The 21,152-nt window shown below is 35.3% G+C and overlaps 2 protein-coding genes across 2 annotated transcripts in view; one reads left to right on the top strand and one right to left on the bottom strand.

The window, feature by feature from the left end:
• Smp_144020 (hypothetical protein) overlaps window positions 1-21,152 on the bottom strand; it is a gene marked incomplete at both ends in the record, with an annotated part of 93,329 nt that overhangs the window by 43,288 nt on the left and 28,889 nt on the right. The window contains 4 exons of the mRNA XM_018797787.1: window positions 11,560-11,634; window positions 13,504-13,626; window positions 16,252-16,299; window positions 18,963-19,085. Coding sequence (XP_018652794.1) covers window positions 11,560-11,634; window positions 13,504-13,626; window positions 16,252-16,299; window positions 18,963-19,085 — 369 coding nt within the window. The remainder of the gene's footprint in view (window positions 1-11,559; window positions 11,635-13,503; window positions 13,627-16,251; window positions 16,300-18,962; window positions 19,086-21,152) is intronic.
• Smp_191730 (hypothetical protein) lies at window positions 7,729-8,642 on the top strand (the record flags this gene model as incomplete). The annotated part of the gene is made up of 1 exon (XM_018797788.1): window positions 7,729-8,642. A coding segment is annotated over one exon (914 nt), but the record flags the coding sequence as incomplete, so codon positions are not given.

Raw genomic sequence — 21,152 nt, 5'->3', positions numbered from 1 at the left:
AAATGCTTTACCTGTAGACCACTGAACAGGCTGACATCCAACAGTGCTAATGTCTAGATTCAACAAATCCATGATATTTCGCGACCGTCCACCATTGTCTTCAGTTAGTAAGTGCCTCACGATAGACACGGTTGAACCCCACTGGTCATGGCTTCTCACTAGAACTCCATGAAATCCAGCTTGAAGCCAGCTACTAATGAGCACATGATTAGTAGTCTCATGCTAGGACGAAACGGCTATCCAGTGCTTCGACGTTTTCAATGGTGATGTGGCTTAGATAGATTCACGAATTGAACTATTTAAATGATTAATTGTTAAGCATTATAAATTATTGGATTAGTGGTTAACTATTCACTTCATTCAACTGATATCTACTGTTCTCAAGTACGAACATCATTATTTACTTATATGTTTATAATCATCCATTAAACTGCCTTCAAACGGGATTAAATGTATATTTGTTGCCCACCTACAGTTAGACAGTCAGCTACAACGTAGGACCAGGCACATATTTGCATCGGTCCAAGTTGCCACACTTCATCTGCACAACAAGATCAACACCGGATTCATAGAAGTAGTTAACTTAGTGGCGGTAGTATATAAAAGATAGGTTGTATATAAGGATATAGTATAGGAAAGAAGAAAGTTATGAAACAATTTTAATCTCAAGGTTTAATGAAAGATAAACATTGTATACACCTACGCCATTGTGATAGATTCTGAGACATGCCATCCAAATTCTCCAACGATTGGTTACGATAGTCGCTCGGACCCCAACCAAGTAGTCTGCATCTGCCAACATAGCTCAGACTAGAAGTTAGTAACTTCAAGCTCTGATGCCACGTTTTTGTTTGACGGCCCCTAACTTTCTTTCAACCATCCTCAATAATAGTCGGCGTAGCCCACCTACAACTGTTATTCAACGAATACATTTCAGTTTTTTTATATCCATATCATTTAGCTGTCATCTAATGCCTTTATCTCGGAAAAATAATCTGTTATTCATAACAGTTTATGTAAAGGATTTATTTATGGTGTATACAAACAATGTCATCATTCCAAGAGTATATACATATGTATATGTATACTGAACCGCTGAAATAAAATCACACCTTAAATTCTCCAAATATTGTTTGTTTGAATCTTCCCATTGATGTTTAGGACTGCAACTGTAACGCGATGGCGTTTGAAGCGAAAGGTACTGGGTTCGAGTCCCAGAGTGAACATCAACAAGTCTGAGATCCAGGTACATCCAGTTGACGAGTCCCGAATAGGACGAAACTTGCGTCCTGGATTCCATTGCTAGCCATTATCCATCTTTGCTTAAAATCACATCTTGTTATTAGGTAGTTTCCTATCAAAAATTACCAATTGACTATAAGTTAGATTTGCTTGGTATTGTTTACTTGAATCTATCCATCGTTGCTTAGGACTGCAATTGATCAGTCTCTTATTAGCATATATGCATCCTGTGTGGACTGCCTAGATATTGCCTTAATTCACAAGCACTATAAGCAAAGATGAATAGTGGTTAGCAGTGGAATCCAGGACATACGTTTCGTCCTATCTGGGACTTGTTATACGGAGGTACCTGCATCCCAGAGTAGCTAAGTGGATAACATGATGGTATTTGAAGCGAAGAGTACTGTGTTCGACTTTCGGATTAGATATCAACTGTGGAATGAAGGTGGATCCAGCTGACGAGTCCGAAGAAGGACGAAACTCGCATCCTGGATTCCACTGCTAGTCACCATCCATCTTTGACTACAAGTTATGTTATTAGATTTTGAAAACAATTTACTGTTGAACAGTTAGTTGTATAAAATTGTAAATAATAAAGACTAAAGAAAATTGAACATTGATAAATTCCTTACAGTTACTATTCAATGATGTTTGTACACATCAACACACACACATACATACACATACACACTGGGACTATTCATTTACATACATGTCAGTACATACGAACATTATAAAGGTTCATGAATCCTTCTGGATGTACACATAAACATACACACATACATACAAACGTACACGGAAAGGCATAAATGAACATTTGCACAATTAGGACTATTCATTTACATACATTTCAGTACATGAAAGGGTTCATGAATCCTTCTGGATGTTTGTCCATTTTGACATGTTAGCTCTTCTAGTTTATGTATGTGTATGTGTGTGCATTCAAGTGATAAGTTTTACTTAATCATGGTGGTATAATTCTATCATAGTGATAATGATCGGTATTCAATTAGATTTTTTTTTTTGGCATGATCATATTCGTTTTACACTGTGTATTATTTGTGATGTTTGGATAGGTAGTCTTGATGTATTAAAAGGCCATTTGACACAAATAGAGTTCAATTAAAAGTATTCCAGAAGTTTGTCAAAGATTGAAGTAAGAACAGAAAGACACAGTAGTCCCGTGTTTCTTTTGTGGATTTCGGTGATTATATACTTCATGGAGGAGAATAGACTGTCCATCAGAATTCTCTATTTAACTCTGTCCTTAACAATCTTTTCCGGTTGTCTCCAGTTGTTATTTATCCTTTACATATCTACTTCCAATTCCTGACGTAGTGTGTTCTTTAACGTTCCTGTTTTCCGTTTCCCTTCGAGATTTCAAGTGAGGACATGCCTCGGGATACAGTTTGATAATTTTCTCACTGTATTATTTATTCACTCTCAGAATCTTTTCCTAATCTCCTCAACAAAATGGAGCTGGTTTGTTCTCTCCTACAGTAGGCTGTTACTGATAGTATCCGGCCAGCAACTGATATTAAGTATTTCGGGTAGATTAATGCTCATAAATACTTGAACTTTTTTGATGACGGTTGTGGTAGTTCTCCAACTTTCAGCTTTGTAGAGTAGGACCGTCTGGACATTCGTGAAGATTCGGATTTTGATATTGGTTGATAATTGTTTTGAGTTCCATATAATCTTCAATTGTAGGAATGATGTCCTCTCTTTGCCAGTCCTCGTCTTTACGTCTGCATAGGATCCACCTTGTTCATCGAAGCCGATTCTCAGATACGTAAAACTTTCCACCTCCTCCAAAATGTTTTCACCAAGTGTGATTGGGTTGGTGCTTTCATTATATCATTATATGGAGAAGGATTACTGATTTGTTTTTCTAAGTTAAGGAAATCAATGACATATTTAACCTCCCAATTCCTTGATACGACCGAGAGTGACGAGAGTCCGCTATCTCTCTCAAAATTGCTCTCACATGGCCACATGTACTCACTCACTGATATGGAAGTCCTACTCACTACTTTCTCGAGTCGGGGATGTTGTTTACGAAATTGAGAGGACAAAAAGCTGACCCAACCAGGTTGGTAGATATGAAGGTTCAACTTTGGGGGAATTGGAAATCCCTGATTTCAAACCTAATGGTTCCGTTTTTATTTATGTTATACACTAGACTATCAAGTCATAATACCTTTTAAGCTGTCTACTCGTTCACTTAGTCATAGTCAAAGTGAAGCCATGTAAAAATGAATGTTGGCCCATGTTAATACATCACCGTAATATGATAAAATGAAATTGACTAAATGAATGTCAAAAAACATCAGAAGAATGCAGAAGTAATGAAGATGAGGAAAGAAAAGTAATAGACGAGAGGGTACGGTCTAAAACACATAATGAAATGGTATGTGTGAAGAAATTCTGGAATTCAGTATTGAAAAGAATATAAAGAGGGAATATTTGCGATCCATTGTAGATAATTCAAAGCTGTGTCCCTCAACATCTTCAGGAATTGGTTACGATGAACATTTCGACCAAATATTGTTCAGTCTAATAATCAGTAATTTTATGCACTGGTCTAGCATCTTACGTTCTTCTAATTTATTCCTACACTAGCTAACATCGACAGTTGTGTTAATTCCTGGTTTGTTATGGATGACGCATGTCTCCACCACGTTGGTCGATAAAGACCCATCAATTCGTCACTTTGCTTTAGTACTTTATGTCTAATCTCAATATTGCTTACTGAATCATTCCATAAGAAATAAGAGTTATTTCTAATTTACCTATAGTCGGAAACTTCTAGCTTATCCATAACTTCTACTTCCATAGACCAGGTTTAATACGGATAAAGTAATGTGGAGAGGATATTCATTACTATTCGTATAGATTTATATTTTTCACTTGTTAACATACTCATTACTACTCATTAGTAGTATTATTGTTTCCATTACTATACATTAGCAATGAAGCTTAGAACAAAATAAACCCTATGCTGTTCACTCATTCAACTACAAACAATTTTTCACTTTCTTCGATTTGAATTCCGCTTTCTTACACACACACGCACTCATATTCAATATAGATCAGAAGGGGTTTTTGTGGAGATTTCAATACTTTCATAGGACAAACGGCCGTCCGGTGCTTCCAGGTTTTCCATGGTGGTCTATCTTCAATTGACTAATGATTTCAACTATGAAAATACTGAAATCTCTACAAAAACCCCTTCTGATCTATAATCATATACTCACTAGTGACTGACTTCAAAGGATGTTTCCTTGAGTTCTAGTGGGAAGCAGTGACCAGTGGAGTTCAACCAAGTCTGTTGTAGACATATCAACTCACTGAAAAAAATTGGTGAACGGTTGCTCGAATTCGTGTATCAGTTAAAGTTAGACATTAACACCATCGGGTGCCGGCTCACTGGTCTATCGGTTAAGTGTTCCGGCGCGAGGCTGCTAGGTCCTAGGTTCAAATCTCTCGGGGCGGGATCGTGGACGCGCACTTCTGAGGAATGTCATAATAAGACAAAGTGGCTGTCCAGTGCTTCCAGGTTTCCCATGGTGGTCTAGCTTCAATTTACTCATGATTTCAACTATGAAAATATTCAATATAGCCAAGTTTTAATCATTGCAAAAATAGAGAGTCAAGTACAACATTAAAGGTAAGATTGAAATGGTGTATTAAAACTTTAGTTTAACGGTACAATACATTTTAATTTCCCATGGGAACCACAAAATTAGTATTAATATGTAGGGGGTGGGGGTTAGTTTAAACGGAAAGTTACACTGATTCAGTAAAACGTTCAATTGTCTCCTGGTCAACTATTCATTCATGTATATATATGTGTTTGTGTTGGTGTATACGTAAGTTCATATATTCATCTGATAGATTAATGGAAAAACTGTTTTATTAAAATCTTAATTTCTTTTGAAGATAATCAAATGGATGATGAAACTTAATTTAAAAAGTTTTGTATAAAGTCCAATTAAAAAAAGCTTAAATTTTGAATTTTATTGATTATAATAGTGAACCCTTTGGAGTATATTTTTCTGAATAATAAGGACTAATAGGTATTGGGTTCGAATCAAGCAGATAGGATTATGAACGTGCACTACTGAGGAGACTCATACTAGAACGAAACGGTCGTTCAATGCTTCCTGATTTTCCATGATAGTCCAACTTTAATTGACTCATGAATTCAACTATATAAAATTATTATCTTGATTAGATCAAGTCTTATACAATAACTAATGTCAATAAATTTAAAGTATTATACCTTTCAACTGAATTCAGTCACAATGTACACTTTTAAAACAGTTGTTCAACAAACTATGCAGGATAAAGATACTAAGATTGTCTAGAAAGCTCTTATTGACTTATGGGAAATACTAATCAACACAACGCATTCATGTATATATACAATCAGTAAAGAGTTGTTCAGATTGTTGACTTTCTAACTGATACCACGAGCTAGTCCATGTAAGGCAATCATTAGAAACCTGAACGTTAGCTTCTTCCCACTATGGGGCTCCTCACTAATAACCATCCACAATCATTCACGCGAGACTCGAACCCAGGATCACTGATCTCACATGCGAACACCTAACCTCTAGACCATTAAGCAGCTAACTAATGGTGGTATTAATGCTTTACTTCAACCAATCCACGATATTGCACGACCATCTTAAATTGTAATCGGTAGATAACTGTCTCATATTCAAACACGGTTAAACTCTATTGGTCACAGCTTCTTACTAGAACTATGGGAATACTATCACGAAGGTAGTCACTAATAGGCACATATTAGTTATCAGTATAGGGTTATGGAGATTATTAACTTTCATTTCTGATCATGAACCTAATTGGTCGGTTCATGGTTTCAATAAAAAGAAAGATGACTATTTTAAATACCATAGACAGATAAATGTAAATAAACATTGTATGTAGTGTAAGCTACTTATATCGATATAAGTAATATATAACTCTACTCAGAAATGAAATCGTTTGCAACAGCAATTTAGAAAGATCGATTCAAGGAGAACGGAAACAGAGAGTTATTATTATTATTATTAAGACAATGGAAGAACGAAGCTGTTTAAGATAATTGTAGGAGTATTTCCGAATGAAGTATTGAACGTATGATTTTTACATTTGATGCAATAACTCAATAATTTTGCATTGCAATAGTATTGGTTGTCTCCATGTGTGTATTTGTTTATCATACGTATCTATCTATCTATCTATCTATCCACACTATCTATTTATCTATCTATCTATCAATCCAACTATCTATCTATCTATCTGATGTGATCCGCAAAACTAGAAGCCTGAACAAATTATGGAAGCTATTTTCGGGGACGTTAATTCATTTAATTCAAAGCTTGTAAAACTGTAACATTTACTTTTGCCCCTAGCCTATTCTACAGATCATAAGCTTTCGTTTGATGTATAATTCATTGCCATAGCATTTTCTGCCCTAAAGCTATTGTCATTTAGACGTAATCTTCTGTACCCTATTTTCTACTATAATTCCCCAGTTTTGGACATGATTGTATTTTTCTAATTATTGTACGTTGTGGTCCGCTTAGTCATCTATTTATTCATGTAACTTTTCACCCTAATCTGAATTGGGAATTCGAGTGCTAGATCGGGTTGGAATAAAGTGATTAGTGTTCCATCTGTCTTTGTCTTCTCTCTCTCTCTCGTGCTTGCCAGCCAATCCGGGACAGAATAGTTTTCGTCTCTCTACCCCTATTTCGAACTCACGCATATTGGCCTCAAGGTTAAGCCAGTCAGTCTATCGTGTCAAGGTCTTAATCTACATTATACTCGGCACTAAGTGGGTAGACAGATTCAAGGACGTAACACTATCTATCATCTAAAGTCTTAGATCTTTGTTTTCCATTATCATCCTGATCCTAAACTACATAGCTTGGATCTACTTACAGTGAATAACTTCGTGAACTAATCGTTATCTCTAGACTCTTCATAACTTTATAGAAAAAATGTTTTACCCTACAAATACATGTATATTTTTAAAATAGTTGAATTCATGAGTCAATTAAAGTTAAACCTCCTTGGAAACTATCGTTTCGTCCCTGTGTCAGACTTTTCAGTAATGCACGTCCACAATCTCCCACTCACTCAATTCGAACCTAGAACCTATCAATCTTTCATGTGAACACTTAACCTCTACATCATTGAACTAGTCAACATCCAAACATGTTAATATCTAATTTTCTTACCCCCCCCTCTTTTGTTTCTTCTTTTTATAGATTTCACGTTATTTAAATCAAACTATTTATCAACGAATAGAAAAACTTGTATTTGGTATTAAATTTAATTATCAAAATTATTTAATTATTAATTCATCATATACATCACATCAAATTGATTTATATATAACATTACCAAATCATTTCCCTAATATCAATTCCATTGAATTAATACCTGGTTATATACATCATATTAAATTAGAAATGTTACGTATAAAACGTATAAAACACCACCCTCATTATCACCCCTATCACCCCCACCACCATCATAGTTACCAATCTTTATGTAATGACAAAAAATTTTCAACTATTTTATATGATGGTGATTTCATTCATAAACGTTTAATTTATGGTTCAAATGAATTGTGTCATCGGATATTATCACAATATTTATATTTGAATGAATGTCATTGTTATAATCCATTTTTACCTTTAGGTTACTATGGTAACAATAATAATGACAATCAAACAAATGAAAAACCAATTTTATGCTTAAATATGTCAATATTTAATGAGAAACAATTAATCAATAATATTGATTGTATGTATCGGGTATATCAAAAGTATAATAATGATAATCTATATATGAGTTTAATGGAGGCTAAACAATGTGATGTATATGGTGACTTACCCTATTGTGATGATATTTATTATCAACATTTAGGTATAAATCGTATTATTATGAATGAATTATGGAGTAATACATATAATGAAGCAAGAATATCCTTTTTAATGAATACATTTTATCATGTTTTCACAAATACTACTACTACTACTACTACTACTACTGATAATACTACTTATAATACTACTAATGATAATACTGACAAAACTACTGATAATATTATAAGTAGTCAAAATTTATCAACAAAAACAATTCTTTCAGAATTACGTAATAATTTTGGTTTATTAACTATAGAACGTAATAGTCCACATGGTAGATTAATACGTGAAGAACAAGAATATTCATTAGCACAATTATTATCAGATATTGGGGGTAATATGGGTTTATGGATTGGTATATCTGTAATTGGTTTATTTGAATTTATTGAATTAATTAGTTTTATATTATATACATTATTTAATTATATAATGAAGTTATGTAGAAAAAATTAGAAAAAAATTTTTGTTTCTTTTTTTTGTTTTTTGCCTTAGTAACAATATTGTTACGTCATCAGAAATTTTTTTGTTTTTTTAAAATGAAATCTTAAAAATTGATCGATTAGTGTCATTGTTTACATGTTGATATGTGTGCAAATGTATGTACTTAATGTATATGTATGTTTAAATGTGTGTGTATATATGTATGCGGAGTGCACATGTAGGTATGTGCGTACGCGCTTGCGAATATACTCGTTACTACTTACAATCAATACATTCAAGAACATTATAGATATGATCATTTAATATTCCATGTTCAATATGTTTATTTATTTGTTTTATGGAAGAGGAAACAAACTCGCTTGATTGTAAGTAAAGGTGGAAAGTGGCTAGCAGTGGAATCCAAAAAGCGCGTTTCGTCCTATTTGGGACTCATCAGCTGGATGTACCTGCATCTCAGACTTGTTGATGTTCACTTTGGGACTCGAGTGATCAGTTGCAGTCTTAAACATCAATGGGAAGATTTAAACAAACAATACTAAGTGAATTTAAACTCACTTGATGTTGTTTACTAGTATCTTCCCAATGTTATTTAGGACTGCAATGAATCAGTCTTTTATTGACATATATGCATTCATAGGAAGATACAAGTAAACAACATTAAGTGAATTTAAAACTTCCTCCCTCATCACACAAGCAGATGGCTAACAGGACTAAGTAGCTAAGTGGATAACATGATAATGTTTGAAGCGAATGGTATTAGGTTTGAGTCCCAGAATGGACATCAACTCTGAAATGCAGGTACATTTGGCTGACGAGTCTTCAATAGGATAAAACACGTGTCCTGGATTTCACTGCTAGCCATTATTCATCTTTTTCCTTATAGAGGAAACAAACTATTTGAATAAGATAAACAAATTTGTGATGAATTTCGAGGGTTGGTTACTTATAAGTTTGTTTTTACATAGTTTTTCTTGTTTGTTGAATCTTATGAATTCATGAATAAATAAACGAAGGAAATTATGTCAATGTCTTTCCTGTATAGAATAACAGATTGGTTGTCTTTATTTGAGTCCTCGTTCACTAGAGATTGTTGAGATTATTTTAGGGTTTACTGGATCTTAGCAACTGTAACAGATTAATTCATGACACTTTCCTAGTAGTTTACAGTAATGAACTTATATTATGATTGTAATTAAGATGTCAAAATTTGTTATTGTGAAAAAAAATAATACCGTTATTTTCAGAAGGGGTTTTGTGGATATTATAGTAATTTTTAATAGTTGACATCATGAATCAATTGAAGCCAGGTCACCATGAAAAACAGGGAAGCAGTGGACGGCCGTTTCGTCCTGCCCTGGAACTCCTAAGCAGTGCTCATCCACGATCCCATCTCTCGAGATTTGGACCTTAGTTCGTGACTCCAGAGAAGTCGCAACAAAGACCCTTCATTCGGGATAAGATTCCAGCATCTTTGATTACGCATAAAAACACTTAACCTTTAGATAGCTGAGCCAGCATCCAATAGTTTTATTGTCTAACTTCGTAGGTCCAGTTAGATTTCTGTTCAATTACTTTGCAACTCACCTCTTAGTCAGTACCAAAACATTATTTCAGTAAAAATCTCCAGGAACACCTTTCTAACATCCTAATCTCTATGACTTCTTCAGGAGTTTAAACTAATTATATGTTTAAATGAAATTCAAAAATTCAGAGTTAAAATATGAAGATAATAAAGTACATTTTAGTCTAAACCAAGTCATGAAGTCATTATAAAATGAAATTGTAAAGTATTAACTACTTGTGAGTAGTCAATCAGTTCGTTTAAAAACGATTTTATGGACAGTGATAACTCTATCAGTTTTGTTAAATATTGTTTCAATATTTCTTTAATTCAGTGAGAATTCTGTTTCATTAAAGCATACTTTTAGAAAAGATAGATAGTGACTAATGATGGAATAAAAGAGATGGACTTAGTCCTGGTTAGAATAACGCATTAGGGATTTGAAGAAAAAGGTATCGAATCCGAGTTTGAACGTGCTTACCAACACGGGCTCAAGTACTTATACCTGTTGACTTTCAGGTAGGTCGAAACTGACTCCCTGGATTCCACTGCTAGGAATTATCCAACAATACTGAAAACTTGTGTATAAATAGAAATATTAAGGGGACCCTCTCAGTATACATTTATTCTAGAAGTGATTGATCAGTCGGAATCCTTAGTACATCAACGAGAAAATACAACCACTTACAAGTTACAAGCTTTTCGATTGATTAAAAAGACGACTCCAAACAGCGAAGCATTGAACAACAATTTTTATGGTGTTTACTTACTTCATAGAAGTGCGATCGCTGACTAACTAAACAACTTAAAATTAGTTGAAAGCGTGAGTCAATTGAAGGGTCGTGGATGCGCACTGTTGAGGAGTCCCACAATAAGACGAAACAGCCGTCCAGTGCTTCCAAATTTTCCCTGGTTGTCTAGCTTCAATTGAATCACGCTTTCAACTATGAAAAATACTAAATCTCCACAAAAATCCCTTCTGATAATAACTTAAAACTAAACAAATCTCTTCAAACTGTATATCCAAATAAATAAAAGTTTTATTATGGGGAGTTTGTGAAGAACATCGCAAACTGATCTTATCTGGACCACCACTAAAACCTGGAAATATTGAACAGCAGTTTTACTTTAGTATAAATCTCCTCAGCTGTGTAAACTCACAATCTCGCGAGTAAACACCCAACCTCTAGACTATTCAGTCGGTATTTAACCAATGGATTCTGCACGTAGAATCATGTATACACATTTCTGAGGAGTCTTTAAAGAGGAAGAAACGGCCGTTTAGTTGTGGAAATAAAATTTTAACACTTCATAGAAATAGTTGAAATGAATTAGTTTTTCAAACAGAAAAAAATTATCTCAACTAACCTTGTCTAATTGTGTATCCACATAGTTTGCGTCTGCTTTACGCGTTTCCAAATCATCTGCATACTGTTTGACATCCTAAGATTTTATCAGTTAGATACGAAAAACACTAAGGATCAATATTCAATTTATTGAGGGATAAATAATAATAAAAATAAGCAAAGATGGATAGTGACTAGCAATGGAATCTAGGACGCGCGTTTCATTCTATTCAAGACTCTTCACCTGGATCCACCAGCATTCCAGAGTTGATATCCAATCCGAGACTCGAACACAGTACCATTCGCTTCAAATGCCATCATGTTATCCAACTAGCTACTGAGTGAACACTAACTCTAGGATTCAGCTATATCCAGTTAACAAGTCCCAGATAGAACGAAACGTGTGATCTGGATTTCACTGCTAACCACTGTTCATTTTTGCATATAATGTTGAGGCAGTTCACACAGGATGTACATATTCTAATAAGAGACTGGTGGATTGCAGTCCTAAACATCAATGGGAAGATTCAAGTAAACAATACCATAGGAATAATAACAATAGGGAGTTATAAGCATTGTCAATCTAATATAAATTATTCAAGTATACAGGACAATTTTTTATCGCAGATTTGCTTTGCACACACAGTGAACATCGATTCCTTAAGTCAGTTAGTTTTATTCAGTGTACAAGTGCACGTCAGATCAAGTTATTGGACCACAATGGCATAATGTAACGAAATTAACAAGATAAATAGCAAAGAATTAAAAATCATTTTGCGACAATTAGATTTGATTAGTTCATGATTATAAGAAGGGGGATCGGTTGAAGTTAGACATTAACACCGCTGGATGCACACTCAGTAGTTTGGTGGTTATGCGCTGAAAGGTCCTGGGTTCGAATCTCGAGAGGCGGGATCGTGGATGTGCACTGCTGAGGAGCCCCACAATAGGGTAAAACGGCCGTCCAGTGCTTCCATGTTTTCCATTGTGGTTTAGCTTCAATTGACTCATGATTTCAACTATGAAATTAAAAAATTACAAAAAAAAATAGTTTCAGACGAATGAATAAAAAGAAGTGTATGAAGGAATACTGAAACTTAAGATCATTAGTAGGAAAAAGAATGAACGTATGTTTGTCATTTTGACTAGTTCTGAAGTATGTAACATAATATTCTCAGCCATTGATCGCAGTTATCAAACTGACCTTCTTATTGTATTCTAAATCTTTTAGTCTGACTTGGAACAACAGAGAATTGATGCTATGTTTAGGTTTGAATGCTTTAATCATTCTTCCTACTAAACTGTAACAGATAGTACAAAACTCAAGTTTAAGATTATTTACTGTCTGTCTCTAATAGTCAAGGACAGATCCCTCATGAGATACTTAGGCTGTCAGATAAATATGTAAGCTTAGATTAGAAAAAGTTCGAAAACGTTTAGACATAACAACCAGATCAATTTTATGGTACCATCCATTTGTATAAGATGCTTGTCCAATATCTGTTTCCAATGTTTGAAACTTTAATAGTCGAGCTCAGAACTCAAGTTCTTCAACTGCCTCTCGTTCCCTCACCTGTACTCTCTCAAATATCAGAAAAGTATAGAAAACTGTACATCTTCATCAGTGTGTGTTGCTTATAATAAAAAGTCAACTGTTATCTTCTATCAATCGATCACATTGAAAAATGTAACCTCATTTATCAAAGAAACATGAATTTTCAACAGTTGAATTCAAGAGTCACTCTACGCTAGACCATCATTGAAAGCCTGGTAGTACTGGACGATCATTTTGTCCTAGTATGATACTCTTGATGTATGCATATCCACGACCTCGTATGCAGGACTCGAACTCAAGACCTTCTGTCTCGTGTGAGATTACTTAACCTCTAGACTACGCAGCCTATATTCGACCGAGTTAATGTCTAACTTCAATCAACCAGTTTGAAAAAAGAAAAACAAAATTTACCTCAACAGTTTCGTGAAGTTTTTTAAATTGTGATTGTACATTGGTAACAATATTGTTCAACTGATTGATTTGCTCTTGTAATACTGACATGGTATTTTGTAATTTTTTCAATAATTTTTTATCCTGTTTAAGGGGGAAGAAAAATACCAGAAGTTACGTAATTACTTTAATGATAAAATGAATATTTATGATAAACTAAATAACATTTCGTGGATTGGTTAAAGTAAGGCAGGAACACTGTTGGATTCCGGCTCAGTGGTTTAAAGGTTAGGCGTTCGTAAGTGAGAATAGAGGTCATGGGTTCGAGTTCCGCTTGTGGAAACATGGATGCGCATCGCTGGGGAGTGGTAGATTAGGATGAAATGGTCATGCAATAGTTTCGGTTTCTCAATGGTGGTCCAACATCCATCGATTCATGATTTTAATCAGAAAAAAACATAAACTGGTAATCCTGGCGTAGACTTGATAGAGGACTTTCTTGACTGAACTGTGGAGTTCAAATGGTAATAATGTGGAATTTTCACATCAGTTGGCAGGTGTTGTACTTACCAGTCTCGTGTTCGATACATACAGATATTTCAGTTCAGTTCATCAAATCATCACGTACGATTTTGATATTGTATCCATAATTACGTTGAATTAATCAATGAAAATGAGTGATATTACCTAGTAACTGTTGTGAAGTTAATAGTCAATCGATATCACAATACCTAAAATAACTGAAAATAGTTCAAGTTTTGGGGTGATACAGTCTAGGCAGTAAACTCTAGATCATGGGTGATAGATTCCATGCGATCCTGTGGACCATAGGTTGGCATTGATCATTCACTGATAAATAAACCACTTGTCTAGTTTAATGAAACAATGGGACATTTTGTCTCTAAATAGTTTTTACCGTAGTATGTCTGAGTAAAAGACCAAATCAAACTTTTTCATATCAAAAGGGGAATATGAATCATAAATGGATGTCTTTAGTAAATAGCAGTAACTCCTGGTGTCCAGGTATATGGCTGCTGGTTTTCAAATCCCAAGCAACCGCCTTAGTGACGGGTTTACACTAGGTGAGTACTTCTCAACATAAAACACTAACCTTCTGTCCAACAAAATCTGGTCACTTAGATTAGTAGCCTCAAAAATTGGATCAATATAAGAAACCAGACTTGCATGATTTTCTTTACAACGCAAAGAAACTCAGCCCCATAGAAAGACAGTCATTGCTTGAATAGCTCAAAGATAACACTTCTGACTATGAAACTGACTGGTGTGAGTTTGAATCCCATGAGGAACATCTATTCCATTAACATTACAAATAAGCCTTGATGAGCGTCATCTTGTAAGAAACTCAGCTCAACAACGTTCTGCCAGTTACCAGCAGCCACCTAACATCAGTGCGAAATTACACTTTATAAACATTTGGACTGAAGCCAAGTTAACTCTGAATGATATTTTTGTTTGATACGAAATCATGTATCGTATAACAAGGTGTTATCTAATTTGATGGTAACAGAAAAATTGAAGATATTTCTATTCGGTAAACTTTACCTAAAAAAGACATATCCAAATTCTTCGTAATTATTAGTTTACATGTTGACTTTTTCTGGTTAGCGTTTTTTAAGCGAGTTAGTTTTTCAATGGGATTGGGTCGCTAACCACAGGCCTAACCCTCCTCCTTCACCCGAGCTTGTGACCGGCAGTAACTCTAGAAGAGCTACGAGCGGAGAATGCTGGTGGGCGGCCTATGCTCCGCGACGAGGGGTAACAGGCGTAAGTAAGTAAGTAAGTAAATTGAATCTGTCAACAGAATGAACTCTTGGTTATTGCATATTCAAGTCAGGTTCATATGATTTATTTATTTAATTATTTAAAAACATAAATATTGATACAAAGGGGCACGGGATATGTATGAGCCATACAAATCTCATTTGATTTGTGTAAGGGCTACCATACTGCTCGGGTGCTCAAACTGAAGCAAGTGGTTTTCTTAGGAGGCCACACCCCGAGCCATCGACCTAAAAGTCTTATCCACAAGACAATGGAGCGACGTTAGGAGATACAGTCCCATGTTAGCCGGTGTCCAACGATTGATTCATACACCATTTGTTCCCTCAGGATACTGGAGCACATGTGCACCATTGGTTTGGAATGAGTGTTTTCCATCTTCCCTAGGTGGACCATCTGTGTCCACCAACCCTGTTAGATCGCCGGACATTCGCTTTTCGTCCTCTCAATTACGCAAACAACACCGGTGCCACGAGAAGGCAGTGAGTAGGACTTCCCTGTCAGAGGCTATATAGGCGTGGACATGTGAGAGCATTTTGAGAGGGAGAGCGTACTCTCCACACTCTCAGCCGTACCAGGACATTTGAGGGCCAGGTTCATATTGATATACTCTGACCGATCTATTTTCAACTAATCGGTGAATTCTGTATAAATTGCTACGTTTTTAGTACTGTCCTTTTGTCATTCAAGTGCAGTTGAATATCTTTTTCTTTTTAATGGAGTTTTGTTCTCTAAACTATATGGTTTGATTTTGGAGCTTTCATCGTCCTTCTGAACGACAACATCAGCACAAACTTCGGGTATAAGTGAAGTGTTTGAATTTCTCCGCATGTGATTAACAGCTAATCCCGTACACCTCGATGTAGTGGAATATCTGTCATGGTTTCCCAGTGATTGTTCTGATTTAAGAAGAGATGGATACATTGTAGATATTGGAAGAACATGACAACAATAAAAAAAGAAACTTACATCAGATGGATAAGGCATATGGGGTGATGTTCCACAATCCACATAAATCTAGATAAAAGAAATCAAATTCTTAGTTTATCATTATCCATAACAATCAAGGAAAAATAAATCACACATATTTCATACTACTGACAATGTAAACGTTAGTAGTAGGTTAGACAAACTAAACTCACTGCAACAGCTAATCTCAATGAAATAAGAAAAAGAAGACACACTCAGTAAAACAAAAGGAAAATAATCAAGGTCAACAAATCAACAACAACAACACAAATTTATACAGGACAAATGACCTTTTCAAATACACATTACTGAATTGTGATTATAAGTAATAAATCCATGTAGCCTGTAATGGGATCATGGAAAGTGAAATTCAATATGCAAAGATTTAAAGGTTCTTTTGTTTAAAAAAACAAAGAAAAGAGCAATCAAATTCACTTAGTATTACTTGTTTGAATCTTCCCATTGATGTTTAGGACTGCAACTGGTCAGTCTCTTATTGGTATATGTGCATACTGTGCGTATTGTCTCGAAATAGACTTATTTCACAAGCATTGTAAGCAAAGATGGATAGTGGCTAGCAGTGGAATCCAGTTTGACACGCGATTCGTCTTATTTAGGATTCGTCAGCCAAATGTACCTGCATCTCAGACTTGTTGATGTTCACTCTGGGACTCGAACTCAGTACTTTTCACTTCAAACGCCATCGCGTTATCCACTCATCTACTGAGTCCTGAGAGCCACTTGCTTCACTTTACTAAAATTGAAATAAACTTACAAACCTAAACATGAATGAAGAATAAGAACTGAATTTCATCTGAAAGGTTTTAACTTGTATATCTCGCCCCCCCTCCTTTCCCAAAACATGGAGGATTTGTAGAGATTGTAGTAATTTTAATAATTGAATTCATGAGTCTATTTAAGCAAGATGGAGACACTTATCAACTTTAGACAATAGATGAAAGGATACGCAACATCATGGATCGATTGAAGTTAGACATTAACATCGTTGGATACAGATTCAATGGTCTAGAGATTTAGCGTTCGTGCATGAGGCCAAAACTCCTCGGTTCAAGTTTAACATGCAGGATCATGGATGCACACTGATGAGGAGTACCAAACTGTGACTGTACGGTTGTCTAATTCTACCAGGCTTTTGATAGTGGTCTAGCTTAGATCGACTCATGGATCCAATTATTAAAAAAATCTGTTAAGTTATAAATAGTAGTAATTTATTTGAGTAGATTTTATTATTTTATTATTTAAACACATAAATATTGGTAGAAAGGGGCACCAGATACATATGCGCCACACAAATCTCATTTCATTTGTGTGAGGGCTGTGATACTGCCCAGGTGCCCAAACTGAAGCAGGTGGTTTACTTAGGAGGCCACACCTGGAGCCTTTGACCTAAAGGTCTGATCCACAAGACAGTGGAGCATCGTAAGGAGATGCAGTTCCATTTTAGCCTGTGAAAACCGACTGATTCATACGCCATTTGTTACTTTAGGAAACTGGGGCCAGACCATGTGCCGTGTCCACCAACCCGGTTAAAGCGCCGGATATTCACTTTTCGTCCTCTCAATTTCGTAAACAACACCGGTGTCACGAGAAGTCAGTGAGTAGGACTTCCCTATCAGAGGCTATATACGCGTGGTCGTCTGATATCATTTTGAGGGGAGCTGACTTTCTTCACTTTTGGCCGTTCCAGGGCATTTGGGGATTGATCAAAGTTGACAATCACTTAAACAATGAACTAGTTTAAATAAAATTAATTTAACAAAATATTAAAATACATTTGATCGCAATTGATGATTGATTTCAGTCAATAATCGAACTAGATTGTATAGTAGATGTTTATCTGATTATGTTGATTATTATTATTACCATAGAAAGACCATAAATTACTGAGCAACTGTTTTTTGTCCTAATAAAGGGATTCGTTAGTAGTAGACACTAACAATCCAGTAGGAGATAGAACTAATTATCTTTTAGTTGGTTAGACATTATTGAGTTTCAGACACAATATATGCTTTGGTCCTTTCCTCTCTTTCCATTTCCATTCAGGATTCTAAGTTAGCATATACTTCGTGATGAAGTTTGATGATTTCTGTAATGTATCTCCTATCCATTTCCAGCGGACATAGATTACGGAAATCATCAAACTGCATCACGAAGCATGCGCTAACTTACAATCCTGAAGGGAAACGGAAAAAAGGAAAACCAAAGAACACCTTTCGTAGACAATTGGAGACAGACATGCAAAGCATGAATAGGAACTGGGAAGGATTCTCAAAGATAGAATTCGATGGAGAATGCTAGTGGGTTACCTATGCTGCTTCACGAGGAGTAACAAGCATAAGCAACTAAATTTTAATATATTTATAAACATAATATCAATGTTTATTCTTTTAAGAACAAAACTATCTCACAGTAAAACAAACTCACCGACCCACCTTTAACACCACCCCCATCCGAAAAAAAGCACAATAATTACATATCACAAACTTAGATTGTTAAAATTAGATCAATAATCTGGTGAATTATATGAAACAGTGATAGGAACAATAAAAAGAATGATTAATTGACTGGCTGATCATTAGAGTAAACCGGTGCAGTGAAACACATAAAATGACACACACACACACCCAGAACCAATATACACATATACACTTAGTTACGTACAAACACACACACACAAATACACAATTTACCTTCTCTCTTTCTTTGGCTAACTCTTTTACAATAGCTTCTAAACTATAAATTTTTTCATATAATTCTGTTGGTACACCCAAACCTTCTAATTCATTACGATCAGGTTTTTGTTTTATTAATGCCTAGAAGAATTTAATGAAGATTTAAATAAGATTTCATTAATAGATTGTGTATTGTTTAAGTTGTTGAAGATATTTTCTATGTATTGCGTAATTTTCTTTATTGTATGGTGATAAGAAAATGTTACTTACGCCTGTTACCCCTCGTGGAGGAGCATAGGCCACTCACCAGTATTCTACATTCAACTCTGTCCTAGACAATCCTTCCCAGTTCCTTCCAGTTAACATTCGTCCTTTCCATATCTGCTTCTATTTCCCGACGTAATGTGTTTTTTGGCCTTCCTCTTTTCCACTTCCCTTCACCATTCCAAGTTGGGAATTGCCTTGTAATGCACATTCGTGATTTCCTTAATGTATTTCCGATCCACTTCCAACGTCTTTTCCTAATTTCCTCTTCAACTGGAAGTTGGTTTGTCCTCTCCCATAAAACGCTGTTGCTGATGGTATCCGGTCAGTAAATGTTGAGTATCTTGCGTAAACAACTGTTTATAAACACTTGCACCTTCTTGACGATGGATGTAGTAGTTCTCGAAGTTTCAGCTCCGTACAGTAGAACTGACTGTCTTGACGTTCGTATTGAAGATTCTCACCTTAAAGTTAATTGACAGTTGTTTTGAGTTCCATAAGGATAAGAAAATATAAGTGTAAAACAGTCCAATTATATCTCATTGTAACAAGTTAATATTTTGGGTTCGAGTCTCAGACTGAATATCAACAAGTCTGAGATGAAGACACATCCAGCTGACGAGTCTCAAATAGGATGAAACGCGCGTTAAACTGGATTTCACTGCTAATCATTATTCATCTTTGTTTATAAGTTTATATTCTGTTCTAGAAAAGAAGAAACTAGTCCGTAAAGAAAGAAAGAAAGATTGTGTGTGTGACAGAAGTAGTGAGTGACTATTTTCAATGGTGAATTTAATCCTCATCAGTGTTGGTTAACTTGTGAATATTCAACATTTATGATATGAAAAAATGAACTGTCGATATATTTCGGGGGTTCGGTGTCAAGTAGTAGTAAGCTTTGATTGGTTGGTAAGAGATAAGAGATAGTACACAATATTGTAAACTCTTTCATATGATTGACTTCATTACATAACTTTATTGTACTCTGAATTTGGCGTTCTGTTAATAAATTGTGTATCTATGGGTTTCAATCATGTGTTCAGTTGTATTATCTAGTCTAGTACTAGTGTTTCAAGTTGTCGCTCATGTCACGTGTTCATGTACTATCAAGTATTGATAAGACATTTGTTTTCCAAGTATAAGGTTGTGGAGTTTGTTGAATTTCATTGAAATTATGAAATGATCAACCTTAGACTTCGATTGAAGACCTGGGACTGCTTAGAATTGTACATTTAAAACCCTGCACAAGGGAATAAAGCCAACGGCTTTCGATTTCGTATACGAACGCTTAACCCCTAGACAACTGAGCTGGCATCTAACACTGTTACTGTCTAAATTCAATCAATCCAGAACATAGCGTGACTGTCTTCTTTTATTTTCGATGAATAATTACCTCACACTGGACATAATTTAGCTCCACTAGTTATGTCTCCTCACTAGAATATAGGAAATTTTCATTTTGAAGCTAGTCAGTAGTAAGCAAACGATAAATGTCAGAACGGGGTTATGGTGATAGTTGTCAGTCAGTCAGCTACAACGTAGGATCAGACACATTTATGCATCGGTCCAAGTTGATAGAGTGATAGCTCTTTCTTGATTCGGTGGGTGGTGGTGCATGGCCGTTCTTAGTTTGTGGAGCGATTTGTCTGGTTAATTCCGATGGTGATGGTTGAGTATCATTGAAATCATGAGCCGTTACATAACGTGTGGTTTGAATCCGATTATTCGATTGTTTCATTCTAACTGGTTGTTTGATTTCTTTGAAGATGAATCGTTTTGATGTTACAGGACAAAAGATTTTGAAATGAATACTTAATAAAGTTAGTATTCTAAATACTAAACTAGTTTGGTTTCTTTGAACAAATTCAAATAATTACCTTGTTCCTGTTAAGAATTTCCCCGGAGTTCGAGCCTAAGACATTGACAGAAGCTGGAAATTAATCT

The sequence above is a fragment of the Schistosoma mansoni genome, chromosome 5, assembly GCF_000237925.1.
Source record: "Schistosoma mansoni strain Puerto Rico chromosome 5, complete genome".
NCBI lineage: Eukaryota > Metazoa > Platyhelminthes > Trematoda > Strigeidida > Schistosomatidae > Schistosoma > Schistosoma mansoni.
The sequence above is the reverse complement of the archived record's forward strand: the minus strand, read 5'-3'. Positions and strand labels throughout refer to the sequence as shown.